The 27,586-nt window shown below is 47.4% G+C and overlaps 8 protein-coding genes across 8 annotated transcripts; 5 read left to right on the top strand and 3 right to left on the bottom strand.

The window, feature by feature from the left end:
- Nucleotides 1–588: 588 nt before the first annotated feature.
- BKA55DRAFT_530670 (uncharacterized protein) lies at nucleotides 589–2,772 on the bottom strand (the record flags this gene model as incomplete). Its single annotated transcript, XM_046189158.1, has 1 exon — nucleotides 589–2,772. The coding sequence occupies one exon, from the start codon at nucleotides 2,770–2,772 to the stop codon at nucleotides 589–591; it is 2,184 nt and encodes a 727-aa protein (XP_046040959.1).
- A 2,061-nt stretch (nucleotides 2,773–4,833) lies between these two features.
- On the top strand, nucleotides 4,834–5,611 carry BKA55DRAFT_698541 (uncharacterized protein; the record flags this gene model as incomplete). Its single annotated transcript, XM_046200528.1, has 3 exons — nucleotides 4,834–4,860; nucleotides 4,928–5,193; nucleotides 5,248–5,611. 3 exons carry the CDS (start codon nucleotides 4,834–4,836, stop codon nucleotides 5,609–5,611), a joined length of 657 nt encoding a protein of 218 aa, XP_046040958.1.
- A 3,823-nt stretch (nucleotides 5,612–9,434) lies between these two features.
- BKA55DRAFT_587020 (uncharacterized protein) lies at nucleotides 9,435–9,876 on the top strand. The gene has a single exon (XM_046194625.1). The coding sequence runs from the start codon at nucleotides 9,451–9,453 to the stop codon at nucleotides 9,856–9,858; it is 408 nt and encodes a 135-aa protein (XP_046040957.1). The 5' UTR covers nucleotides 9,435–9,450; the 3' UTR covers nucleotides 9,859–9,876.
- A 1,376-nt stretch (nucleotides 9,877–11,252) lies between these two features.
- BKA55DRAFT_587018 (uncharacterized protein) lies at nucleotides 11,253–12,522 on the top strand (the record flags this gene model as incomplete). Its single annotated transcript, XM_046194624.1, has 1 exon — nucleotides 11,253–12,522. The coding sequence occupies one exon, from the start codon at nucleotides 11,253–11,255 to the stop codon at nucleotides 12,462–12,464; it is 1,212 nt and encodes a 403-aa protein (XP_046040956.1). The 3' UTR covers nucleotides 12,465–12,522.
- A 3,114-nt stretch (nucleotides 12,523–15,636) lies between these two features.
- On the bottom strand, nucleotides 15,637–17,170 carry BKA55DRAFT_744662 (uncharacterized protein). Its single transcript, XM_046201603.1, has 2 exons — nucleotides 16,741–17,170; nucleotides 15,637–16,688 (listed from the first exon to the last, which is right to left on the bottom strand). Exons 1-2 carry the CDS (start codon nucleotides 16,748–16,750, stop codon nucleotides 15,862–15,864), a joined length of 837 nt encoding a protein of 278 aa, XP_046040955.1. The 5' UTR covers nucleotides 16,751–17,170; the 3' UTR covers nucleotides 15,637–15,861.
- A 1,001-nt stretch (nucleotides 17,171–18,171) lies between these two features.
- Nucleotides 18,172–18,863, top strand: BKA55DRAFT_587001 (uncharacterized protein; the record flags this gene model as incomplete). Its single annotated transcript, XM_046194623.1, has 2 exons — nucleotides 18,172–18,511; nucleotides 18,614–18,863. Coding segments are annotated over 2 exons (444 nt in total), but the record flags the coding sequence as incomplete, so codon positions are not given.
- Nucleotides 18,864–23,920: 5,057 nt separating this feature from the next.
- BKA55DRAFT_586987 (mitochondrial carrier domain-containing protein) lies at nucleotides 23,921–25,528 on the bottom strand. The gene is made up of 2 exons (XM_046194622.1): nucleotides 24,841–25,528; nucleotides 23,921–24,776 (listed from the first exon to the last, which is right to left on the bottom strand). The coding sequence occupies exons 1-2, from the start codon at nucleotides 25,364–25,366 to the stop codon at nucleotides 23,995–23,997; spliced, it is 1,308 nt and encodes a 435-aa protein (XP_046040953.1). The 5' UTR covers nucleotides 25,367–25,528; the 3' UTR covers nucleotides 23,921–23,994.
- A 290-nt stretch (nucleotides 25,529–25,818) lies between these two features.
- BKA55DRAFT_586984 (uncharacterized protein) lies at nucleotides 25,819–27,307 on the top strand. The gene has a single exon (XM_046194621.1). The coding sequence runs from the start codon at nucleotides 26,054–26,056 to the stop codon at nucleotides 27,050–27,052; it is 999 nt and encodes a 332-aa protein (XP_046040952.1). The 5' UTR covers nucleotides 25,819–26,053; the 3' UTR covers nucleotides 27,053–27,307.
- The last annotated feature ends 279 nt before the right edge of the window (nucleotides 27,308–27,586 follow it).

The raw sequence follows: 27,586 nt of genomic DNA, 5'->3' as shown, positions 1-27,586 counted from the left end.
CTGAGATTCAGCCTGATGGTGTTGGGCGATTTTTAACAGGGATGCTGTAACGCCCAAGACCACATCGTATTGGTCCGCAGGAAACTGACAGGGATATAGTAACGCTCAAGATGCAATTCTATTGGGCAGTCGCTCTTTCAGGAACAGGGGTAACCACATGTTACAAATGTACCCTCCAGGACGCTTGGGCCAACCTGTCACTGTCAACCCCAGATTTTGTGCCTTCAATCAACGATAAAATTCATTTCAACAATAAAGAGACATAGACCTTGATTGAGCCTGATACAACACGATTGTAGCTATCTATTCATCTAAATTCCATCGCGTGGCGTTATGTGGTGGAGTTTTGGCGGATTTTGATCGTATTTTCTGGCCGACACTCGAATGTGACAGACATTCATGATCCTCCCAACCCTGTCCCTACTTACACTCTTGATCAATGCGGTCTAACAGACATCATCGCCAGATTGGAGTGAGAAGAAGAAGCAGCTATCTATAGGTTATAGAGGACTGAGAAAAGAGATTGATCAATTTGTGAGTTGACTCTTAAGTACTGACACATTTCGGGGTAGGAAAATACACCGTTAATTAGTTGGCAGCCTGAGCAGGGAGTCCAGCAGCGCCAACAGGAGGGCATGTGTGGAGGGTATAACACTCCTCTGTCTTTCCGATGACACATCGCTTGCCATCAAAGATAGTGCCTTCACCACACTGAGGCAGCTTGGTAGAGATGCAAAGACCACCGCTGGGAGTAAGACCTCGAGGGCAACGGGGCGGCTCGACAGATACACACTTACCGCCCTTTCGGATCGTTCCAGAAGGACACTGGGGAGGCGTGACAGAGACGCAAATATCGTCTCGGAGCTCAGTTCCGGTAGGGCAACGGGGTTTTTGAGAAGAGTCGCAAGTCTCAGTCTCGGGGTTGTACTTCATACCAGGACCACAACCGGGGTTCTTCTCTGAAGTACACTTGATTCCATTCCAGCTTGTTCCAGGCTCGCAGCGGGGAGGTTCCTTGGATACACAGCTGGTTCCGTCAAAGACCAGACCAGGACGGCATTGAGGGTCAGTGTTATCGACGCAAGCGACGCCATCGAAGAACTTTCCAGGGTCACAAATAGGTCGCTCCTTGGACACACAGTTGGCTCCATCAAACTGCATGTTCTTTGGGCAAGTTGGGACATCGTTCTCAGAGACACAAGTGGCGCCGTTGAAGGCAAAGCCAGGTTTGCAAGAAGGACGATTGATGGAGACACAGTTCACTCCATTAAAGGAGCTTCCAGTTGGACACTCAGGAGTCACAGTAGAGGTGCAGTCGTTATCGTGGTGGTTGGTACCAGGCTCGCAGATGGGAAGATCGGGATACTTGCAGTATCTACCAACGAGTGTAGATCCAGAAGGACATTTGGGGCGCTCCTCTGACATACAGTAATCCCCAGTCAGGGTCTGACCAGGTTCACAGAGGGGAGGCTCGCTGGAGATACACTTGTTGCCACTGAGAACACTTCCGGGAGGGCATGTCGCACGATCCTCAAGAACACACTTCTCACCATTGAAGACGGCACCGGGGCGGCAACGAGGGCTTTCAGAGATGATGCATCGTCCATTGGTGTATTGGCCAGCGCGGCATTGAGGAACAGACTGAACAACACAAGTCTTTCCGTTCCACTTTCCACCAGTAGGACAGTTGGGTTCTTCTTGGGGGCTAACCCAGCAGCGTCCCTTGTCATAGTGGGTTCCAGGAAGGCAGTCATCCTCATTGTCAACAGCCTTGAAGCATGTCTCCCCATTGAAGTCAAAGTTTTTGTAGCAACAAGCTGACTTTCCGCTGGCTTTGTCGGAGGCGATATAGGTTCCAACGGGACAAGTGGCCTTGCTCTCAGAAACACAGACTCTTCCATCGAGGTTGAAGCCTGGAGGGCAAGAAGGCTTGTCTTCACAGACCTTTCCATTGAAGAAACCAGGCTCACAAGACGGAGGCCTCTCAGATACACAAGCAGTGCCATCAAAGTTGGAGCCAGGAGGGCACTTGGGCTTTGACCCGTGAGTGCACACTCCATTGTTGATGGCGTAGCCAGGAGGACAAGATGGCGGAGCTTCACCAATGCAAATGCCGTCGGAAAGTTTCGTGCCAGGAGGGCATGAAGGCGGCTTGGAATCAACGCAGATGCCGTCTTCGTACTTGAAGGGCGGAGGGCATTGAGGTTTGGTACTGGAAGTGCAAAGATGGTTCTTGAGACTGAAACCAGGTGGGCATCCCGCTTCGGTAAGGGAGATGCAGCTACCGTCTTGGAACTTGAAGCCAGGGTTACAGCTGGGCTCAACTTCGGACTCGCAAGCCTCGCCGTTGAATCGGCTACCAGGAGGGCAGCTAGGCGTACCACCAACGCAGTTGCGGCCATTATAGATCAGATCATCAGGGCACTTGGGCGGTTTCTCGCTGATGCAAGTGTTTCCCTCCAGACGAGTACCCTCAGGGCACACAGAAGAATGAGGGAAAACACAGCCAATGCCATCGTTGATAGTTCCAATAGGACAGCAGCGGCTGTTGCCAGCAGAATCTTGAGCTGGCACAATCTGGCTCAGGTCAATAGCCCGGGCTGGACGAGTACTCGGGATGTCAAGCTGAGGAGCAGTGCTGGTGCCGTTACTGCGCATGGAAGGCAGTCCAGCTTGCTGAGCCATAAGGCGAGCATCGAACGGAATTTCCTTTGCTGCACTGCTCAGTGCCAAGCTAGAGAGCGCGAGGATGGTCTTCCAGGACTCATGCATGGTTGGGGAACAAAAGAGAAAGTGAAATGGGATGAAGTGATGAGGAGATGATTTCGAACTTGGAGTGCGAATGATGTGCTCTTTTATCTATACACGATCTCGATTACCTTGATTATTCGCAATCTTACCTCGAGTATCTCACATGCACCCCCTTCGCGTTAATGTCTTGGCAGCTCTATGGGCCGACTCAGCAAGGATAGTGAATTGTCCTTCATTTTCGGATTTCGGGCTTCCGGGATCGAAAGTTGTTGTTTTGAACTATCGATTTTTGACTTTTGTTCATAGAGGAACTTTTTCACCTTACTTTCGTGTTCAGGTGGCTGGCTTGTTTTACAGCTGTCCCTTTTGAGCAGAGATTGTCTCTCGACTGCATTCTTGGGATGCGGGGATGAAACTATCACAATCTTAAGCCTGGTCTTGCATGAGGACTGCTTACTGTTGCAAAGCCTACCCCAAATGAGATCTTGAGCTCCAACGAATGTCCATTGGTCAATTCTGCGATGCCGTCTCGCTGCCAACCTGTTCCTCGACAATCTATTGGCCGTGTCCCTCCGCTAGCTCACGGAATGTCAAGACTTTTTCCTCTGAGGTAATTAGCCTCAAGCCACCTACGAACATGTCCTAATTGGTAAAATGAATATGGTGCCAATCTCGATGGTTGATAGACATGGTGCCGGCGAGTCGGTCCCTGATATCACTGTGACAAACAAGGTGTCAGTCACTTTGCCTGCAAAAAGCCTGCCTTGCATCCCTGCCAGAGTCAGCCGAACCTTATTTGGGAAACCCTCCATCCTTATCACATTTCATTTGAGAAGATCTTTGGCAAGGATATGCGTATTGCTAGAACATGTATCAGATTCGAGGCTTTCGGCATTTCAGCTAGGCTGCACGATCAACTGCCACCCTGAGTGGATTTTTGTCGTATTAATATTGTCGTGACGTTGGGATTCTCATTAGTCTGTCTCAAGGTTTAGACAAGCAAATGATCGACGCTCAGCTCGGAACGGGCCATCGGGCCTGACGACGGAAGGGATCTACCTAAGACACACCATACCTAACTTGCAAAAGAGGCCGTTTTCCCCGAAGCCCATCTCTGGGAACTCCGTCGATCCTTCGTCCATCCCGTCCGATAGTCTTTTGTCGATCATCTTTCCGTCCCCTCTGATAGTCTTCCGAAGATCATTTCCCCTTCCTTCAGCTCTTGCAGCTATCATGCTGCTTAGCCTGCGATGCCCAGCCGCATTGACCATTTCCGTCCTTGCATGACAGCGGTCTCAGCTGAGCTGCTCTCACAGCTGCCTTTTTTTTTTTTTTTTTTTGGACGAAGATAAGAATTTAATGTCCTCAGATTGACCAATGCGCGGACGGGAGCTGTAATGACCCCTTTTGAAAGAAGAGAAGTGATCTTTCACTCTAATGGCTTCGTCACTTTCACCAACCTTCGACTCAAGACACAAGAGGAATGTGCTAGCAGCCCGCATATTTGCTGTGACAGGTCAGCATGTGACGCAGATCAATGCAGCTGCCAGCTGGATTGCGTTTCCTATGCTTTATGCAGGCCTATTCGAGATAGGATCGTCGACTCAGCTCAGCTTGACGTCGCAATTACGACGAAACCAATGCCGACGAAATCGTTCCGACATGTTAATTTTTCACGTGGGCTGGAATTGTCTCACTACGGCAGAGTTGCCGGGGTGTTCAGCAAGCCACTTTCAATGCGGAGATTCCTTCTTTGTAAATATTGAGTCAAGATTCCATGTTGAAGTTTTTGAGACATTGGTAAGCGCTAGTAAATGATGATAAAACATCTTGGAACCGGGAAATTTGGAGGGCCTCAGCAGAAAATATGCCGTGCTATGGTAGTGATGATCAGCGATGATATTCGGTGATGACAGAAGTTCCTGGTTTTTCGTCAGAAAATATCAGCTGCTGCTTGATCCAAGGTTGCGTATAAAGCGTGGCCTCATGGACACTCCAGCGCAATTCATTAACCTCAGCTCAATCTCCATCTCTGCATCAACCTCCCGGACTTCACACTTCAGCCAACTTCCAAAGCCCACCATGGTCTACTACGCACTTCTCAAATATGTAAGTCCCCAGGAGTTCAGCAGCTATTCCATCCATAAAGCTCTAGCATTCTGACTTGACTTTACAGCACCCCACGGAGCACATTTCCCGATATCTCCTCGCCGCTCCCAATGCTGAAACCATTGATGAGTGGTGGCGTGAGGTCTCCTCGAAACACGATCAGGTCAAGCGCCTGGCTCCCGATTATTACTCCTTCGGCGCCGGGCCGGCGGCGTACGACCTTGCTCCGTCGTTCGTAAACAAGATCATGTTCACTCTGTTGAATGATCGTGATGCCCGAATCATGTCGACCTTCGGTCAACCCGAAAGGACTGATGTTGTAAGCGGTGAAGCGTACGTCTCTTACAGGTTCTCGTGATATTTCTTTTCTCACAAACGAATCAACAGATACTACATCCGATCCAAATCCAACCCAGAGCTCTATTGGCTTGCAAAGGGTGGCTTGATCTACGCTACCAAGCTAGGCCGCACCCGCTTCATCTTCCGTCTCGCTGGAGAGCAGAATAGCGACAAAAACAGGACTGTTCTTATCGGCAAAGACTTCATCTCCATCAGTGCTGTCGGGGGGAATAACCAGAAATATGTCGGCGTCAATGACGAAGGCGAGCTGACTCTGAGCGGACACAGCTGTCGCATGTACTATAGCGATCTCAAGAAGAACTTTCTTGCTCAGGGAGAGACTGGCACCTCTGAAAGTGTTCAGATCACCAAGTCGGATGGCTATGGAGAGGAGTGGGAGCTTGTCAGATAGATGCAAGCTCCAGACCCTGGCTATAACTCCGGTTCGTGATTCAAGTCGTGTCCAAAGAGGCACACTGGAAGGATATATATCCCAGATTTATAAAATCACTTCATTCATTTATATTAATTAATGCTTCGTAGGCTTTCACCGAAGGCAACTCTTGAATAAATCCAGTATAACACTCTGTCTCTTCTTCGGCTCGTTCCAACCGCTCAATTGACTGAATGTCACTGATTCTAGTTCAGACTGCTTATCTATGCGCTTAATGATGCCGACGGAAGCAACTGTATGAGGCATTAAACATGATTGGTGAAGGGCCATAGCGATTCAATCCTCCAGCATTGCCCGACAAGTTCTCCATCCCTTTCGCTGTTAGCTTTCGCGGCCGGTCTGATTTGTGCGTGCTGGAGTCCTGGGGGCTGAGGTTCTCGGTATTCGTGACGATGCTGTCCGCAACCGCGTCCATCGCGCCCCGCTTGACTTTCCAAACACTACCTCCACAACGTTAACAAAGATTGTAAAAAATTGTAAAGATTGTAAAGATTGTCGACGTTTGGTTTCTAAAGGAAATGAAGAGGCGTGTTTCAAGGCTAGGATTAGAGGCATCCGGATTAATATTACGGTTTCCGGGTGCTCTCTTATCTTATCTTGGGCGTGCAGGGATACCGTTCCATGTAAAAAGAATGACAAGGGTACTGTTCGTCCCAGGCGTGGCCTTATTGGCTGAGCCCATTCGAACAAAAGTGAAAACCGAGACCCGAATCCCACCATAGATCCCAATTATGCTCGACCCTGAGATGTTCTCGAATCCGCCTCAAATCTGTGCCCACGTATCGGCAATCAGGCCGGGACGTGCTTTGCTCTGGGATAAACTCATACCTAATAGCTCCTGTGCCTGGCGGACCTAAAGCTGCAATTGGCGGTGCATCGTCGGGCCTGGGTGGTAGATTATCGTGGACCTCCTGCTGACTCTCGAAGACTTTATGCTTAGATGTCCACTCTTGCGCAACCTTGACCGCCTCAATGCCAAGATGATGCTGATCACTGCGAAGATGCAACTTGACTTGTTTCTGCAGGGTTCGCACGGACGAAAAGTGGACAATGCGGCGGGATTCTGAATGATCTGAGTACAGTAGTAGGGCTCTGTGTCACATCATGGAGCTAGCGTAGACCCTTCACCGGCTGCTAAACGATCTTCACCGGAGTGGGCCAATCTAGACCAAAAGAATTTGATCTACAGGGTCTTGCGGAACCGGTTACTTAATAAGGCTGTTCAGTTGCCCACTCAACTACACCTTTAGTCTTTAGTGCCGTGTCTTACTACCCCGCCCTGCCCAGCGCTTAATCAAGGAAGAGGTCGACAGCTTCCAAGGCGGACAAGATACAGCAGGTAGTTGGCTGCAGGTCTGAGATTTAGGCAATCGCAACCCGTTGCTTTCATGTCGGCGTCGGCCGAGAACATGCAGTCGCTTCCCTTTCGGTCTATCACCAATGCATCTTGTGCAACCAACAATCGCAGTCGTAACGTGATTGCTCTTTTTGCGAGAAAAGAGAAAAGAGACTACAAAGAAGATATACCAACCCCTACGCGAGATTGTCATAACGCAGCCCGATATTGGTCACGATTCGGCAATGTGTGATGAGATTTTCACTGCCACGTCGCGTCTTATTCTTGTCTCATCTTACAAAATGTCTTCACAAAAATCACACTTCCGTTAGCCCGGTGAGGCTGACGTACTAGTCTGATGTGGTGCGGGTAAATCTCTCCACCCTCTTGCCAACTGCCATCAGCCATTGAGGGGCTCCACCAATGGGATCCTTGCTGCTCATTTATCCCAATAAATGCTGTCCATGCGGTATACTCCACATTCCATGTTCCCCAGGGTACTTTGCCCTAAAACTTTTTACCGCAGTCCTGCAACCTGTTCTTTGGCATGATCGCGACCAATATGTATCGCAGACTAATATTTCCTTGTTGAGTGTATGCTGGATGTAGGGTGCCTCGGAGAAAAATTCGGGGCGCTTCGGGTGTCAGCTCAACTCCATTGGCTGTGCATGGTTGCTGTAGTGGCGGCTAAAATCGAGTGAAAACGAAATCTAAGTCTGAACTTCGTCGCAGATTAACTATACTATGAATTTGTTTCGCTAGTCACGACCCGATTGATCATTATCAAAAAGATACCCCACAGTTGGAGGAAACAGAAAACACTTACTCCGATAGTTCCATAACAATCGTTCGTAAATTTTTACATATTTTGATTTGGAGAATTGAGACTGATCAAACACCAGAATATGTCTGCGCCGAACGCAGATATGGAGGCAGCCATCAAATTCCAGCGCCCCAAACAAACAGGAAGTGCACGAGACTACTCAATAGAGTTTGTCAATCTATCTAGCCGCCTGACAAGAGACACATACTTCGCTTCATTGTTCTTTATTAGTTTGAGAGACGACATCCAAGATGCCCTGTATCATGATGGGGCATTACCAACAACCCTCGAAGACATGACAAAGAAAGCAGTGGTCGTTGATAATTTCTTGCACGAGAAACGGAAGAGATATGGGCCTTTTACACATGCGGAAAGCAAGGTCACGTAGCAAAATCCTGTAGCAAAGGACGGTAGACGATCACTAAATGAACATTGGCTGGTATGCGTCGAATGTAAATTGCAAGCATGTCGGCTAATCAGGAGGTGAGACGGTGGTGCTTTTTGGTACATAGACTCAATGGCGCTTTCAGAACATCATTTCGGCCGGCTGGCCGGATAATGCGACTTTAGTCTTTTTTGTTTGCACGATCCAAACTTACTGAACTATGCATCTGTATGCTAGTTAGCGTCTTGAGCAGGTCAATCCTGGACGCGAGTAGTTAAATAGCTGAGACTGTCTGAATTCAATAAGGATATTCATGTCAGTCGCGCAAAGACCCCCTTACCAATGATGATAACTGAGTTTTTTATCGTGGTTGAAAAGGGATGAGGAAAGAAGGGAAGTTTGAGAGGCTCAGCACTTGGGTTGAATCATAAGATTATAACTGAACCCAGTCGCTTGAAGCACTTAATTGAGCTTCCATAGATGGCCCCCCGTGCAACATAGTCAGACCCGGCTCTAACATTTTCTGATGCCGAACGGGACATTCACTCTTAACTTTTTTTTTTTTCTTTCTGGTTTTTGTTTACTCGAAATTCGCGTCATCTTCATCAACCATGTAAATAGAAGCTAGCACTACCATTATTAAATGATTTTACCCTAAAGTTTTTATCAGCAGGTGCGAGATCATGTATAGCTTTCTACGATCTAGCTAGGCAAGCTCATTGCCGAATTATTAAAACACACTGTTATATAACATAGATTGTTTGTAACGTATTGCTATTATCTACACAGGAGCTTGTTCTAATAATTAAATGTTATGTTATGTATATTTTTCGTCCGGGGGGCCATCGGCCCCGAAAAGTCTCCTACTAGAGCACAGGACGTGCTAAGCTAAACTATCTACAGTCGCTACCGTACTGATCCTCGCTCAGGTCATCTGCAAGGCCTCTTGCGTCGGAGCCGTATACATGCTCGAGCTTTTTCTCTACTCATCCCCCCAAAAGGCACCTCTCTACCCGTAGCTGGCCCTACAGTAGTTGTCGGTGAAACACGTCCCACCGGACATCAATACAGTTGATCCTCGCAGAGCTTCCCTCCGGCAGCGTCTCCCATCTAGTTCATCCAGCATATCATCGGCACAAAGGCGCATTACTCTCAAGAGGGCATCCCGTCAGCGGGAACATATCCCTCTCCAGCCTAGAATTCTCTTGCATAGATAGATCAAGTAGCTTTCCATACCCTGGGGCAGGAAGTCCATGATCCCTAAGATCGCCAGAAGCTGCAACCCTAGGACTATGCATCCTTGGGGAAACCCCTTGCAGGGGAAAAACCCAAGGCGGCCAGAACGCTGCTCTGTAGACGAGGCAACCGCCCCGTTCCATGGTCTCCAGGTAAGCTCTGTACCTTTCAACCCAGCGGTTTTTGTCACGTGGTCTCAGCCAGTGAGACAAATTGTCGAAGCCTGGCGGTGCCCCGGGCGGCGGCCGGGGCTGCAAAGAAGAAGAGGGTCTCTGGGCAGTACGCGACTGCAGAGATCGGTCAAGCAGCTTCCGAGCTGCAAAAAGGGCAACGAGCCATGTGGGGTCCGTGCGTCAAGGTCGAGGGCACCAGGGGGCCCAGAAAGTCGAGCAGCCGGCGGCTGCTTGTGTTGTTCGGGCAGCTAAAGCTGCAGTAGTCGGTCGAGGCAGCGTTGAACTGCAGGCGAAAGTGAGAGTGAGGGTGCGATGACCCTCGATGTCAAGCAGCAGGATGCTGCGAATGTCGTCTGGGCAGCCGAGGCTGCAGAAGTCGGTCGTATGGGAAGTCGAGGGGCACAGAGGCCGGAATGTCGCAGGCTCGCGAAGCCGAAATGTCGAGGTGAGAAGAAGTCGCAAATACCACATATGAAATGGCGCCCGGGGGCGATGTCAAGAGCTCGCGAAGCTCAGTGTCGTTGAAGACACTTGTCAGGAAGAAAGGTCAACTCTCTGAATCCCTTTCTTCTAGCAGCTGTTAAGGCCCCGTTGGTCCCACAGTTGCTTTTGTTGCCATTTTGGCCTGTAAAAATTCCTTGCCTTAGCAGAGCGCTAACAGCGGGTGCCGAGGAAAAATATTTTACAGGAGAGAGTTGCTAATAATTAAATGAGTACTTCTATTGTGTTGAGACAGTGTGGCTAAGGTGGTCCGACCTACTGGTGGCTGGGATGTGGATACTATTTAAGGAGCTGTGCTCCTCTCAGACACATGTAACTTAGAACTAATAACAACACAATCAACCCGTTTTTGCTTTAACGTGCATAACGGTCTTGCCTCGAGTTTCACGAATCGTATTGCGCGATCACCGGCCACCGATCCAATAAATAGCCCAGTTCATTCAGAAGGCTGTGGGCGATCGACACGAGCAGACACGGTCTGATCTAGAACGCCTAGCACCATTAGATCGACATGGGCTAAGCTTGTTTTCGGCTTTCAGCTAGCCACATATTCCAGGGGTTCTCTCACGATTGCCGAAATGCACGGGGCCAACTCTGACAATCTACTACTCACCAATCATCGTTCTCATTTTAGCTACCCCCGGTCACTTTTAAACTTCAAACCAGTCGCAACAGCATAATCCTGCTTGGAATTAATTAATACTTAATATATAATATCGTCTTAATGTCAGCTTTTAATGCATAGTAAATTATATATTTTAACCGATATACTCTCAACGACTTTGCCCCCCCCCCCGTCTTCAATAGCGCGATTTGAGTTTGTATGGGGTTTTCTACGACTTAGCCCGGCACGGTCGTTGCTGAATTGTTGTTAGAGAGGCAGTCACTAGGAAACGGCGTCAAACTCTGAGTTTGACCTGCGCCCATTTGAATACAATCGTCGCAAACATTCAAACTCGACACGCTAGCAAGTGCAGCTAAACACGGCGCTCGAGGCGGCGCGCTGGGTAGTCCGACAGCGGAGAGAGCTATACCAGATGTGGAAATTGGGACGGGGCCCGTCCCATTTTAGAACTCCCGGGCGGAATAAATTTCATTCATTTATTGACCGTCATTGCCACCCCTTTTCACTCTGGCAATGTTGCATGCCCTCGTTCATCGTCTTACGGCGGACTAAAATGGAAGCTGAACAAACTATGCATGAATCTCCAGTGCTGATGACTCCTCCTTCGTCAAATGCACGCCGCGGACCACTCTCCAGCAAAGACGACAATGCATGTCAGCCTCCTCATATTTCGGCCGACGTCTCAGCCCGACTATCGTCGCCGCCTCAGGACACAGCGAGACATCTTTATGAATTCAACCATTTCGCAAAACTACCCGCAGAAATCCGAAGTGAGATTTGGAACCTGGCGTTCTCTCCATCTTCTCCTCGAATTTACATTCCGTACGCGCGCCGAATAGAAGGAAGTGGGAGGCAGTACCCTCACTATCAACACGACGTGCCAGGACTTATGTTCGTGTGCAAAGAAGTCCGGGAAAACATCATCAGAAATCGAAAACTTTCTCTCATCTCGGGCAGATATGACGTCTGTACCTGTGAATATGTCGACCGCATATATGGCTGGGTTGATCCAAAACGCGACTCACTCTATATTGATCTCCACTGGGATATCCAAGATCATTTTGATGATATCGAGAACGTCTTTGAAACTGTAATTCTCTGTCCAAAGCACATTGGGAATGCGATGCATCTGGAGGAACTGTCTTGTTGGTCTACATCACTATCTCGTTTTTATTCCTCGGAATCACGCCCATCGTGTTCGTCGAGGGTCGAAGAACTACAACTCGTGTGCCGATCATACAGCCTCCCAATCTCTAGGTTCTCGGTTGGAACCCAGAATGATTTTTTAATCTTTGATCTTGACAAGGAGAATGATGTAAACCGGTTTCTAGCGTTACGGAGCCGTCTTCCAAAGTGCGACATTCCCTGGAACGATATCGAAGATGATTTGCGTCGAGAAAGAAACCTTGATTGGCAACTTGGAGTACTCAATGATTGGCGTGCAGGGGTAAAGCGTTTCGAGGGCCGATATCATATACGACTTGGTGACACCGACAGCGAAGAGATGCGACATCATCCCTTGCCAAAGGATGTGCAAGTAGACGTTTTGGATGTTTTTAATGATACTTGGGCTGATCCCGATGGCATTTCGGATGTTTTCCATGGCTATTTTTGGTTCATGCTGCCGTGGGCGGATTATGCAACTTTGGTCAGCCAACTTTGGGCCTCCTCCATCGGTGTAGAAACATTTCCCGAGGTACGACGGGTTGTACAATTTCATCTAGAAGGATAAGACACGCAATTGACAGCTTCATAACTGAAATGACGTATATAGTCTTGGATGAGTTTCGTTCTGCCTGGGTCACTTGAGACGCCCGCACGCGCCATTGTGGGAAGCTAATGACATAGAGTGAGATGTCTGTTTCGCATCTTTGGCTCCCCTGCACAACGAAGCAAGCCGTTGTGCTGAACGGATATTTTCATGATTTCGTGGTCACATAACGTGGTTGATAAGCGAGTTAACCAAAAATACCTCAACCTAGAATATTTCTATCCAGGGCTGCCGTCAGATCAATCAAATCAGATGGGGACGTAAATCTGAACTGAACTGATACTTTACCCTCTGCATCTGATCTGATTGATTGATTAATAGATATCTGATATATAATAGGTCACGTGGAGCTATTCCCAGCCTCACGATTCTGCCCGTGGGATCTGACTGCCTTGTTGCTTAAGCATAGGCCCCCAGAGTAACACACCCTCCCCTTATCCAGTTCTTCAGTAGTTGGATCGACTCAATGCTCGATCCAAGTAGAGAGTGTCGCTGTGAGCTGACTGTAAGCTTCGCAAGACTAAATGCTCTCTCACAATCGGTTGACATGGCCGGGATTGCAAGGACATCCAATGCAAATCTACTTAAACGCGGAAAAGCATTGCTATGATCAATCCACCAAAGAACAGGGTCATCTACCTGTTCCGGCTCGAGCCTATAGTATCGTTCAAGCTCACTGCTTGTTGCCGAGAGCTTAGGCTGCCGACTTTTCATCCACTGCTCAAACCTACTTTGCTCAGGTCGGGGCGTCAACGTGGCCAAAATACTCTCAGAAGCATCATCGTCGTTTTTCGAGTACCAACGCTCAAAGTAGGCTTTAATGCCATCCTTTGCATCCCGAAGCCATTGTAGCTGCTCTGGGGAAGTCCAATTAGTCTCCAACCACCGGAGGCCAAGGTCCGGATTCAGAACAACAGAGGCCGCAAACAGAGGCGACCGCCCCAGAAGAGTATAATATTCGTTCAGCTTAATCCAAGCAGCGTTTATGCTTGCCCTGATACTAGCACGCTCTTGACCCTCCATACTGGCAATGTTACTTACGGAGCGAGCATCGTCCTGCAGGTAGTCTCCTCGAGAATGTACAGGAAGAGCACCTTCGTTAAACAATGGGCTGGTGGATGGACAAGCCGAAAGAACCGTTTCGCGACGGCGGTGTAACGGCGTGATCTCAAACCCTTGGAGTCGCGATGGTAGTCGTGACTGGCGCAAGGGTCGCTCTCGAGTTTGCCCTACTACAGATGGCCGCGCAGACATTGACTTCGTATCTGCAACCGATTCAAGCTCCTCCCCATGAGCTCTACGTCTTTCCTCCGTAGCATGATTCGCGGTTTCATCCTCGGAGAGAAGCCTCCAGTCTTCTAAATGTTCCAGAATATACTCCATCCCTGTCATGACCTCCCAGAGCCGGCCGTGGCCTCCACTTGTACCCCATCCTTGTGTTCTCATTGTCATATTGTAGATCGGCTCTAGGATATGACTAACTTCCCTAAGGACCTTCCAGTCATCGGAGGTCAGGATATCGGCCGCGGGAACCCTTTTTAAGGCGTCTGCTTCTAGCCCTAAATCTTGGATAAAGCTATTGAGCTCAGACTGCTTGATCAAAGCGCGCTCGATCATTATGTAGGTCGAGTTCCACCTCGTAGCGTTATTCTGTATCACTTCCAGCTCAGCTATTGACTCTTCCGCAAGCTTACAGATGTCTGCTTCCTCCTGTTCCCTGGCATGCGCTTTGAATGATCCAATCTGCCTCCTGAAAGCAAGTAGCCGGCTTTGGTGTGAGTTACTCCGATCAATAAAGTGGCCAAATATCGAAATAAAAGCTAGTCTATTTGGAGACATCCACAGATCGAAGCTGATGTGTATCTGTGTGACGGCTTCGTCAAGCTCCTCCCTGACGGCAGCTTTCTTCAAAGAGAGTATGTCCTCCAATTCTTTCTTGGCTGAAGTTCGACCCCAGGGTATCTGAGCATAAAGATCAGAGTCTAACTGACGAAACAGCTCTTATAGGTAGGTACTCTCGAAGGTAGAGAAGGGAAGATTAGAATCAATAATATAGCCAACTAAGAGTTCTCTCATCCGTGCCATCTTCGCTCAGGGATGAACCAGGGAAGAAGAGGCTGGCCGTTTCTTGGATGCGCTTCTTTGAAGATCCAGAACTGACGAATCGTCGAATGAACCCGGTTCGAATGTCTCGGTGATCCTATGAGCTCTGAAACCGTCAGTGATAGCCTGGAGATGGGAAAGTCCGACAACTTGTAAAGACGAGCTTGTGCCGAGGATGTCGACTGAGCATTAAAGAATCGTGGCGCGCCCTTGTCATCACAGAGTCGGCAACACCAAATATCTCCGCTAGATGTATTATCTCTGTTCAATTCCGCGAGGAACCAGCCATGGTTTCCTATCCAGCTTCGCCGGCCTCTGCTCTTCCTCCTATCTACGAGGCTCGCAATGACAAAATGTCTTTGGCCCCAGGTAATCTTGTGAAGGTCGTCAACGGAAGAATCGGTAGTCGAGGCCAGAGCCAAAGCTGCAGCATACTGCTTGGCGATGCTCTTGGGTCGGGACCCGAGACGAGGAAACGTAGGTGGTGGCGATGGCGACGGGCTGCTGACAATGCTGCCTTTCAAAGCGGTTTCGGACATTATAGATTATAGTTAGTAGAACATGTGGATGGCTTGAAACTGAACAGCCAAGATGCGTTCCTGACGACCCAAGGCTTGCTTTGTTCCTCTGGCTAAATCTACATCGTATCAGAGCGAGAGGTAGAAAAAAGGGGTGAACTGCCTTCGTATTCGCCTCTACCTGAGACCCCGGCAGGCAAGGGTCCAGGACCAATCAGCTCGGCTGACCTCTGTAACATCGTGGCTTCCTAGGGAGAGTCACGTTTTCCGGAGCCGGAACATACAGATAATCCGGCGTATCTAGGGTAGCTGCTCTCCATTCACATATGTCAGATGTACAGGCGTTGTATTTGAATTGATTGATCTGACAAAATTCCATATCTGATTTGAATTGATTGATGCGGCGCTTCGGATGCTTAATTTTGGATCATTTTAAAGGGTTTGCAGGGTAAGAAAATATTTGCTTCATCATTTGACTGGGACATCCTTAATGGTTGAGAATCAATTGATCAAATGTAAAGAGAAGAGAATGAGGGATTTTGTAACACATGCTTGTCTGTGACATAAGCTTATCATGTACGTTAACCTTAACTGTACAAGAAATCCCTTGACTTTTAAGTAAGTGACTAAAGCTGTTTTCTTATACCCTCCTGTAGGTGGTATTATCTTCGTCTGTAATGTCTGGACCTACACCATCGCCTTTTATTAATCCATTAAGGCTATATATTGTAGTGTGGTCACCTCAGCCCCAGAGCGTCAGTATAGCGTTGTGCCTCATTTTTAATGTAATGCTGTATTAAGGTGCAGTTGCAACTGGTGTGCTGCAAAAGTTGCATCTTGAGATATAAAATCTCTTCATTCAGGTCATTCATGCAGCTAGACAGCTCTCTATGGCGTTGCTCTGTAGCTTGTTCATCGAACTGGAGTCTCGAAAAATGCTCCCTCTTTCTCATGCGACATTTGTCGGCAGCGATGCGGTTTCTCTCTTGAATTCGCTTATGTTTTATATGTTGTTTGCGATTAGTCATGCCGCTGCTGACGTTGATCCCATTTCCGTCAGCAACAATCCCTCTCCTCCTCTGATCATCCGTGTTATTGTCTCCTTTGGCATTGCGTCTAGCGGATTCTGAAGCTGCGCGTCCACTGAGCTGCGTCTTCCTCTTACGACCGGGCTTATTGGGTAACTCTTGTGATGACTGCAGCGAAGGAGTCAAGGTTGACAGTGGTTCGTCAGCAACCGTTACCAGGCGATCGTGTGATAGAGTCTGGTTCTTGACGGTGGAGTATATATTGACCCAATGGTCTCCCGAACTAGATTCCCCGTAGAATAACAATTGGTCTTGGGGAACGTAGTCTTGTCTGGATAGGGTAGTGATGCCGACTTCATTGTGGAAAGCACCCAGAAAGGCTGGCGGGTTCATAGACTCCGAGAGCTCCCATTGTGGGTAGGACGGAATGGCCGCGCCGTATACGGTGAGATCGTCTCCAATAGCCTTGTCTGGGGTGTAGCCGACGAGCATTCTCACCCCTTCCATGTACGGAAGGGAGTTCGTATGAGCATCTGCTTTAGAATATCAGCTCATACTGGTCAGGCATGGTTGCAAAAATAAACCTACTATGGCTCATATATCTGCCGAGGGTAGGAACAATGGCGTAACGATGCTCTCTATAGATGGCTATCAGTGGCTTGCTGAATGAATCGATAAGTGTAGAGGTTGGCGTCTAGAAACTTTTTGTAACTTGGTAAAGTCAAGACCTTGGGTTTGAGACGAGTTTTGCGGGAGGTTGATGTGGGTGGAACGGACGTCCTATTGCTTCTGGATTGCCTCCAGCCCCAACCGCTCCAAGCCTAAGGCGCAACCCAGTGGCAACTCAGTGACGCCTGGGTGTGTATGGGTAGCATCAAGGCCCCTGAAATGCGCGGCCTGGATTGAGGAGGCGACCCAGAGAGGGCACCAATGAGCGGTTGGTTTGCCGGCTAAGACCCTTAAGTTTCCGGAACACATGTCTTTATACATCCCGAAATGTCAAAGGGTGCGTGCAGCCTGCAGATCTGAGTTTTAAGTCAATAACTGGTGGGTTATTATAGTGGGGGCTCAACGCTGCATGCCTCGCCAGAATACAACCCCCTCTCCATACTTTGATTGGACAGGAGTCCTCGGAGCGAATCTGGTCGCTGTGATTGGCCACTGGAAACTGGAAAGCAAGATGAAGCGAGGGCTATGACTCGCAATGACGCGCCGCGTCTTAACTCAATCTGCAAACCTCGAGCGTCGCACCCGGAATATGAGGAAGAGAATGAGAGAGTTCGTCTGGGCAGCTGCGTTGGCCAATCAAACCATTACGGAGGCTCCGTAAGCCCAGGCTTAAGGCTAATTGCCGATCAGGTGGTGCCCGAGACATAAGTGTCATTGGTTTAAGCAAGCCATCCCATCAACGGGCTTCCGAGTGCTGGAGTTCCCCAATTGAATACTTTAAGTCGGTCAACGGCAAATAAATCGAATGCCTGCAACGAAAAGGATGACGGGTCTGATGGGATATGCCGCTGATACTGGATGATTTAAAATTGGGGTCTTCAGAGCTGCCAGTCCAGAATGAGACAAACCCACGGCCTCGGCCCATTTTAATTGCTATTTACAAGTACCCTTCAACGTGTGGTTAAATCTCAAGCGGGTAACTTCTCTATCGTTAGACCAATTTAGAGACAACTAATAATACTTACCGCAGGAGGGTTCTTCCTTTCAAATCTGATACTAAACGCATTTGCCAACGCGTCGAAAAAGCATGCATACTAAGGTACCTGCTGTTTTGAGGTTTATCACTGGAGGCTTACCGCAGTCGAAGAGGTTTATCCCCGCACCCTCCCTCGTCGCCCTAGCCCGCCGATTTTCCTTCCCCATCATTTCAACTTTGAAAACCCATCAAATATTTGATCAAAAACACATTCACCCGAACCCACAAGATCCCACAATTTCGGACAACTGGCAAAGGGAGCCAGTGGCCTCTTAATTTGCCATTACAACTACCAATTCTTCCCAAGATCAAGATGGCTTTTTTTTGCGTCCGACGGTATCTGCCCAGCCGATCTCTATCAATTCTCGGACCAGCTGAGAGGAGTGGACAGCTACAACATCAAGCAGCCTTCCCCAGCAACACTAGAGAGAGAATCACTACTAAATTCGCGACAGCGCGGCAACAGCGCAGACGTCAGTACTCAAAGAGGTCCAAGTGTTAATCTACGCACCGCGTCGCACAAGCCGAAGAAGCGGTTAACAAAGAAGATGGCTTATAAGAAGCCGTCTTCCTCAGAAGCATTGAAACAGCCACGCGAGAACCATAACTTGGCTGAGAAGCGATACCGGAGCCGGCTAAAGAACCATTTCGAAAGTCTGCTCGCCATATTACCAATGCCACCCTCTAAAAATGGCAATAACCATGATAGCTGCGACCATTGCTTTAGCAGAGCCGAAGTGCTAGCCCTTGCGCGAGAGCGCATCGTGTCGCTCGAGGAGGGCTTTGAGGCGATGGCTAAGGAGCGGGACCAGCTACTGAGGAACATCGCTCTAATGTACGAGTTCTCAAATCAAGAGTGAAGCGTCACTATCTGGCAAAGAGCTATATATGTTGCCTTGTAATATTTCTATAATATTTCTATAACGTGTTTGATAAGCGAGCGTGACACTGCACTGTATAACTATAAAAAACCTACCCTATAACATTTTTTTATTATAAATAAAATAGCTAAAAATCTAATAAAATTTATATCCCTTTGAGCGGTACAGCCCTTCAGGAGGTCACTCGCCCCACTTTGCTTAGTCACAAGGTTAGTACGTGCGGGGTACCGGAAGTTCGTAAGATATTCAATTTCTACAAAATACCACTAAAAACTTATGCTAATTGATATCTATTGAAACGATGAGTTCCCCACCAATTCTTGATGAGATACATGTAAAGGAATATGACTTTGATGATCATAGCTTTCACACATATGCACAGCAAAGGGGCCTAGGTCCTGCCGGAATAATAATTAACCCGCCTGAAGAAGCCGGCGGCCACAGCTTCATCCCTTTCAATGTAGAAGGTCGTGACTTTCATATTAACATACTGCCTCCAATACCACTCGAGCTATTCCAGCTTTTTACACCTATATCCCTTATACAGTTATGGGTCTACTATAGTGAAAGCTGGGTCTCTTATCTTATATAAAATGGCGTTATTGATAGCTATAATACGGCTATTTCCGACCACTTGCGGATTAATAAGTGGGATGGGCTCTCGGTTGCGCAAGTGTATGTATGGCTTGGGTTACTGATTTACCTAGGAATTCATAAGGAAAATATGATTAAGAGCTATTGGAGCTCCCCTTCCCTAGGTGTTCAGTCCCCCCTGTATTCAGTCATCAAGTTTATGCCTCTATGGAGGTTTGAGATAATCTCACGCTATATATGGACTTTTGATTATACCCTGCTTGACCTACGTAATGAAGAGGACCTTCTGAAGGCATTCTAAGCTGCTGAGCTGTGGTCTGACCTGATATAGAAGGTGTTAGCCCAGCTCTATTTACCAGGGAATAACGTCACTGTGGATGAGTGTATGGTCCCTTTTATAGGCAGGAGTAAGGATATAACCCTAGTCAAGAATAAGCCTACGCCTGTAGGGTTCAAAGTCTGGGTTATTGCCCAAAACGGCCTCTTTATCCGGTGGCTGTGGCATGTAAAGGCATCACCATATACCGCTATTATCGTTGAACTGCCAAAGAAGAAGCCGGCTGCTAAGCTGCAACAGGGGAAGAAGGGGAAGGGAAAGCCTAAGGAGACTGTGACCCTTAGTAATACAGTAGGAGTCGTTATTTACCTAGTTAATATGCTGCTAAAGCAGATATATCACGTCTTTATGGATAACCTCTTCTCCTTGCCTAATCTCTTCCGTGCCCTTCGAGAAGCCGGTCACAGGGCTACAGGTATAGCCTGCCCTAACTGTGGCATTACCAAGGAGCTTAAGCTTGCAAAAGGGAAGGATAAGGCAGGTGCCTCAGGCTTTGAGTATAATGAAGTAAAGTTAATCCCTATAATTGATGGCCTCGTATGCCTGAGGGACTTATTTATATGTATTTCCCTTACTAATTCGTCCTTCCTAGGTCGCTCAAATCGCTTGGAAGGATAATAGCCTCGTGTTATTTCTCTCTACTGTATACAGCGGTGCCGATGACCAATGCACCCCAAAGAGAAGGAAGAAGCCTGCCAATAAAGGGGTACAATCTAAGCTGATATAGGAGACCTTTAGTGATGCCGTAATAAAGGTTATTCTTATACTGACTGTATCTGCTTCTTATAATGATGAAATGAATCATGTAGACCGAGGAGATCAGATAAGGTCTTATATGAGTTATGAGCACCGATTTTGCCGTGGCCCGTGGCAGGCTCTCCTTTGGTCCTTCCTTCTTGATGTATTACTTGCGAATAGCTTCATTTTGCAGCTTAAGACCTTACAGCCGCGGTGGCCGCCTTACAAGACCCTCGAGAGCTGGAAGAGGTGCATTTCTGATATACTATTCATTAAATTTGCCCAAGAAAGCGGCGCAAGGAAGAGATCTCGGGCAGGGAAAGAGGAGGATATAAACAATACCCAGTCACGGCAAAATCACCTGCAAAGAGATATCAATCATGTCAACAGGGGGATATTCTCAGATTGCCTTGCTTGTAAAGGCTTTAGGCAGGGGCAGCCCCGACCTTTTAAAAAAAGGAAGGTTAAAAATACTCTCTTACAGCCGATAACAGCTAATACACGAAGTCGGCATCGAGGAGGCTTAGGTAGGCAGACCTGGTACGGCTGCCGAGTTTGTGAGGTAGCTCTTTGTAATAATCAAAACTGCTGGGACTTTTACCATCATATAAATTAGTATGTATGGAGAAGTACCGTTAGTTTTATTCAGTTTGATTGGTCCTATACCCCTGTCGTGACCCCGCTGAAGGGCTGTACCGCTCAAAGGGATAGCTTATTTTAAGACTTAACGTACACGATAAGCATGCCGATCAGACAAGCATGCCGATCAAAAATCCCTCAACCTTACATCTAACTATCTGATCAATTGATTCTCAACCAAATAATATGTCTCAATCTAATAAAGAGGCTCAAATCCTTCTTGCACTTCAGGCTTATCAGGCAGACCCAAAATTAAGTCTGCGACGAGCTGCAAAGGTCTATGATGTTAACTTCTCAACCCTCCATGCCCGACATAACGGTATCTCTGCACGTTGCGATTGGGTTCCAAAGTCGCGGAAACTGAGTGATCTGGAGGAACAGGTTATAGTCCAGTATATCCTTGACCTAGATTTACGATGATTTCCTTCCCGGCACCGTGATGTTGAAGAAATGGCCAATCGACTGCTTGCTGACCGCAATGCGTCACCAGTTGGCAAGCGCTGGGCTATCAATTTTATTAAGCGGCAACCAGACCTTAAGACGCGTTTTCAGAGGAGATATGACTATCAGAGGGCCAAATGCGAAGATCCAATCGCTATTCGCAATTGGTTTAGGCTCGTAAAGAACACAATTGCAAAGTACGGCATCCGATCAGATGATATCTGGAACTTTGATGAGACTGGCTTTATGATGGGCGTGATATCAAGCGGTATAGTTATTACCAGCTCGGAAAGGCGTGGAAGGCCAAAATCAGTCCAGCCTGGAAACCGGGAATGGGTTACAGCAATTCAAGCGATCAATGCAGAAGGTCAGGCAATCGATCCATTTATCGTGGTTGCAGGCCAATTTCACCTTGCCAATTGGTACCGAGAAAGCAACCTCCCGGCCACTTGGGCTATTGCTACAACCCAAAATGGCTGGACAGATAATGAGACGGGCCTTGAGTGGCTAAAGCACTTTGATCGATGTACAACTAACCGATCAACTGGTCCCTATCGTCTTCTGATCCTCGATGGCCATGAAAGTCACCATTCAGCCGACTTCCAGATATATTGTGAGGAGAACAATATCATCACGCTCTGTATGCCACCTCATTCTTCTCACCTGCTTCAGCCCCTTGACGTCGGGTGCTTTGGGCTGCTGAAAAAGGCATATGGTCGAGAAATAGAGCAACTGATCAGAAGGTCTATAACCCATATTTCCAAGACCGAGTTCTTCCTAGCCTTTTATACTGCTTTTCAAGTTGCTATGACTAAGGAAAACATTAAGGGAGGTTTTAAAGGAGCTGGTCTTGCTCCTTTTAACCCAGAATATGTAATCTCAAAGCTTGATGTGCAGCTACGGACTCCAACGCCTGTTGAGGAGGTGGCCCAACAAGCTCCATCTTGGACTTCAAGAACCCCAAGAACAGTTCTTGAGGCTGGATCTCAGTCTGAATACCTTCAGAGACGTATCAGAAGACATCACAGTAGCTCCCCAGAGTCAATTCTTGAAGCTCTTCAGTCTCTTACTAAGGCAGTAAAGAGAAATATGCATGAGACTGCCTTATTAAGGGCTGAGAACCGAGAGCTTCGACAGGCAAATGAGATACTTAGTCGACGGCGCAGGGCAAAAAGGACCCGCCTGCAGAATAGAGGGAGTATGACTATACAGGAAGGTCAGGATCTAATTGATCAGATGGATGTAGATATGCAGGTAATGGCTGAATCATCTAGAAGTGGTGGTCAAGGAAGTTCGGCGCGACCGAGGGTTCGGCGATGCGGGACTTGCGGCAAGACCGGACATAATGCAAGAACCTGTCAGGAGGGTATTCAGGCCTCTGGAGATGAGTATAGTAACTAGAATCAATTGATTAGATGGTTTGTGGTGTTTTTATTGCGATTTATTTAAAGAAGGTTGAGATTTTTGATCGGCATGCTTGTCTGATCGGCATGCTTATCGTCTACGTTATATAAGCTATTAGAATTATAGCTATTTTAGGCTTAGTTTGGAATTTTAAAGAGTTTTTTAAAAACTTAATTTAAAGTGGAAATAAGACTGGGACACTTGCTTGTCTGGGACACTTGCTTGTCTGGGACACTTGCTTGTCTGGGACACTCGCTTATCAACCACGTTAATATTTCTATAATATTTCTATAATTATTTACGGCTCTAAATCTTGTTATGCTCAGCTAACCGATGTATCCTGCCTAGGCGGTATTCGTTTAGTCATAGTGATAGAACTATGAAAGGGATGGTAGCTGTCCTCCCAGGTTTCAGTAACTTGCTATTGCTTACATGTAAGCAGTGAGCAGGAAATGGTGTCGAACTTTGAGTTTGAGCTGCGTCCATATTATTGCAATCGTCGCAAGACTGTCAGCGCGACACGATCAGCAGCCAGTGCGCGTGACGTACTTCTAAACATGAACCCCACACCCTTCATACTCCAAGCTCTGTTTCCCATTCCCCTTCCAATGGTGCCAGTCCCGCAATCATTGATTGCCCTAGTAAACCGATAGCGGAGGGAGCCATACTAAATGTGAAATCTGGGACAGGACCTGTCCGCTATTGACCACGGCCTGGATGCACAGAAATGTACGGACCAACGACAACCGATTAGGACTCACCAATCATTGCTCCGGCTTTACACCCCCAGTCACTTTTAACGATATCAAAGACAGTCATCTAAGTTTCAAACTAGCAGCAGTTCCGCAGCTCTCAATAGATATGAGTTAATTAACTTAAATAATAAATAAATACTCTCAATCCTACTTTTCAGTCCATCTTAAGATTACATATTTTCCCCCGTATAGCCTACACGACTCTGCCCCCACCCCCAGTCTTTAATAACGAGATTTGAGATTGTATGGGTTGTGTAAGACCTGCCTAGGCATAGTCGTTGTTTAATTATAGTTATTCTCGATAGTATCCGCCCTTTGTGCCGACGATATGCTGGAAAGTTATACGGGCTATAGACACCAAGTTTCTGTTATATCCTGCATTTCGAGCTTTCCTTTGCCCTGCGTCCTTGACTTCTTAACCTGCCACACCACTACCTCATACACCAGCATTGTCATAGCAGAGGCTGGTATAGCCCCGATTAAGCTAGTGCCCATACCAGAGTATAAGGCACGCCAGCCTTCTTCCCGCAAGATCGTTTCGAGCGTGCTCATAATACCCCGATTTAGTCGGGGAAATCTCTCCCATATTTTCCCTGCATTGCACACCTTTTCGCTTTGTGAGCTACTCCCACGCATCAATAGGCCTCCGCCATCCCTTGCTCTTGCGTGTTCAATTGGCGATGAAGGGTATACTTTCTGCTGCGTTTGTAATCTTGTTCGAACAACTTCGTGTGGATATGTGGCTATAGTTGCACACGCTTTGCTTGCCACGCTAGCTGTGAGTACCCCTAGGATCTGGAGCCATTCCTGGCCTTCATGCCAATTCCCAAGCCCTGATCCAGTCAAGTATATCTTAAACTGCTCATATAATGGAAACTGTACGGCTAAGTGTGTCACCCCAAGCAGAGCTGGAGTTAGTCCTGAATAGAATGAAGCGGCGCCTTCTCGGCAATACATCTTCTGAGCTACGTCTATGGCAGACTTGTATTCTCTCGGAGTATTCTTCGTGGATTTACTTGACTGAGATATGAGTCTGGTTTTGATAACCCATAATGGATTCGTGAATAATATAGAAAAGGTACCTCCAGTAACTGCAGATATGCTTGAGCATACCCAGGTCTGTTGTTGGCCGTTTGGCAGAGGTTAGTACTACCCGCGATAGTTTTGATAGAATGGATAACAAAGGTGACTTACTGAATACTTTCTTTAGCGAATCATTAATCTTATGATATACTGTGAAATATATGGCCCCCCTAGGAATATTTGCTAGCATGGTCGGTCCGAGTCCTTGGTACATGCCAATAAATCCGCCTTCATGCCATATTGCTCGCCCAGTGCCTATGAGACCTCTCTCTTGGAATGAACGTCGCTTTCTGACAGGGTCAAGCGTCCACAGTTGGAGTCCACCTCTTCCTTGTAGTTTGATTTTCATAACGTCCAGAGGACTTGTTACGATGCTAGAGGCTATCGCACTGGTGGCTCCGGCAAGACTTCGAATCGAGTTATCGGAGACACGGACTGTCAGGTGTTCCAGGTGGGAAAGGCGAGGAGCTGGTTCATGTGGACGTTTATCGTGCTCATGAATACTGATACGTCCCTTTTCGGCGCTCTGTGAACTACCAGAGGATGGCTCGTGGCGCTTGGAAGGCATTATGGCTTGTGAGAGTGAACACAATGTGAAGTCGTGGTGCAGATGGTCATTTAGTTCGCATCGTATCATTTCCAAAGCAACAAAATATGTAATTATACCTATCCCTTCGGTGAGGCAAGGACTTCCAACTGTGTAGTGCCGGTTTGTAGCCTATTCACTATTGTGAAGTGATTTCTCCTTGGTTTCGGTTATGAGCGGAACAGCTGATAACACCACATGTCATGCCATTAACCAGTTCAATATGAAGTGGAGACGTATCTACCGTACATTATTTAACTAAGCGTCACAAAATACATGGCTTATGTAATTTTCGCTCGGCCGGTGCGTACTAAAGAAGCAGGTTCCAGGTGATACTGACCTTGTATGTTGCCACCAGTGACGTAGTTTTGCAATAGAGGAGGAGCAGGATGCAACCCTCTGATGTCAGGTTGCAATCGATCGCTCCAGACCATAAGAATATACACCACTGTCCTTCCATGCTTACTCTCCCTGACATATTTATTATGTAAGTCTCCATGCTACCCCTCTGAGACAACTATAGCGACACCCCCCCCTTCCTTTGAGATGTCAAGCGATAAAACTTTTTTTTCTTCCACTAGGGCTAGTGCTGGCTTGCTACAAAATACAGGGCCCTCGAGATATCCGCGTCTAAAGCCAAGCGTGCATCTCCTCTGCTATTCCACTTCTAATTTCTAATTATCACCAACTTCGATCTACCGCAATTATAATCAGTCTAAAGGGGATTATATCGATAAAATGGACGACCCGTTATGGACATGGCCAGCCTGGAAATTCGGCATGAAACAAGAGGATTTGTTTACCAAGCTCCACGACCAGTACAATACCTACACGATCCCCATCCAAGATGCTGAAGCTTTTTATTGTGACATAGCCGAAATATCTTACAAAGCGCAGTCGACAGCCGAATTTCACTATTTAGCTAACTATCGCAGACAACAACGTCTCTCCGAATTAAATAAATCTCTTGAATCCGCAAGTCTTGAAATCATTGGAAACCCAAAGCTTATCAAGATGCCTCAGTGGGAACATGCAGTCCGGCTCTTCCAAACAAACTCTTTGGACTCCCTCGTCCGATACTTCGCTTCTTACCTCCCCACCGACCACATTTGGCATCCGCCATGCCAAGATTCAGCCCTTGCCGCCACTCACGCTTTTTCCACTTCTCCTTTACCGAAAAGACGGTGCAAGCGCCACAAAACGAATGAGGCGGTCGGCTCCGGGAGACAGACCTTGGTGTCGTCGTCGATGGAGCTTGGCCGCCTTCCAGCGAAAGACCAACTTCTGGCGTCCGACAAAGCCTTGGAATCTACTTGTCCTGCTGCATTTTCCTCATTTTCAGAAAGGGCCATTAAGCATACTCGACCCCATGAACACAGCTCCTACATCAGCCATGGGGTAGCCGTGTTGACTTCTGGTGATGGCATGTCGACCATGTCAGATTTCGATACATTTACAAGAGCTCAGTACAGGATTAAAAATACACTCAACGAGACAGTACGACTTGACAAGAGATTATCTACTAAAATATCTCTCAAGCAGGTTGACCTTGCAAGCAAGCATTCGGGAGGTCAGAGAGTGCGTTGTGTTGATTCACAAGTGAGCGCATTCCCTGAGACATTGATATCTTCACCCCCAGATTTATCACTTCCAGTGTCTTTACAGATTCCAGTCGCATCAGATGGCATTATTCAAGTTTCTGCTGGCGTTACCGTGGGATTGAAGCGCAAACGTTAAGCGACAAAAACTCTTAAGGAAGCTTTTTCGTCTTCACATATTCATATTATACCTTAAAAAATCACAAAATCTCGTTGAAATTAGTATTGGGAGATCCAAGACTCCCTCTTTCCTTAGAATCCAGACTATCTGTCTGAAAATCCTAAATTCAAGCGTTTAGAGTCCAGGATGAAATCATTTAGAGATATGAACTCAAGAAGAACAGTCATCTCAGGATTTAATAAAAGTTGAATAAATATAAATGTTCCATTTACCACTGATGCGCAATGTGAACAACAATTAACGCATTATTAATTAGAGCCAGATCAACTCTTTAATCGAGCATAAGCTTCGGCAAACCCGAAGATCTTTGAATCCCGAGCACTGTACCCCCGGAGAACCGTACTAGCATGTGGCTTATAGTATAAAGAGACGATAAAGTAGGTTGACATCAGGATGATGGTGATAACGGTGCGAAAGGAGCTAGCACCCCACAATAGGACACATGGTACGTACGTAGTTGACACATGCCTTGATGCCCGTACTACGTCACCT

The sequence above is a fragment of the Fusarium redolens genome, assembly GCF_020744475.1.
Source record: "Fusarium redolens strain MPI-CAGE-AT-0023 chromosome Unknown BKA55scaffold_38, whole genome shotgun sequence".
Classification (NCBI taxonomy): Eukaryota; Fungi; Ascomycota; class Sordariomycetes; order Hypocreales; family Nectriaceae; genus Fusarium; species Fusarium redolens.
Note: the sequence above shows the minus strand (reverse complement) of the source record. Positions and strands in the feature narration are given on the sequence as shown.

What these genes read in the sequence shown, in the direction of transcription:
- BKA55DRAFT_587020 (XM_046194625.1), top strand. Translation starts at nt 9,451, where the DNA reads ATGATCCCTAAGATCGCCAGAAGCTGCAACCCTAGGACTATGCATCCT.
- BKA55DRAFT_586984 (XM_046194621.1), top strand. Translation starts at nt 26,054, where the DNA reads ATGGACGACCCGTTATGGACATGGCCAGCCTGGAAATTCGGCATGAAA.
- BKA55DRAFT_586987 (XM_046194622.1), bottom strand. Translation starts at nt 25,366, where the DNA reads ATGATACGATGCGAACTAAATGACCATCTGCACCACGACTTCACATTG. An exon ending in TTCGCTAAAGAAAGTATTCA is followed by an intron (nt 24,777 to 24,840) that starts GTAAGTCACCTT and finishes CTCTGCCAAACG; the next exon opens with GCCAACAACAGACCTGGGTA.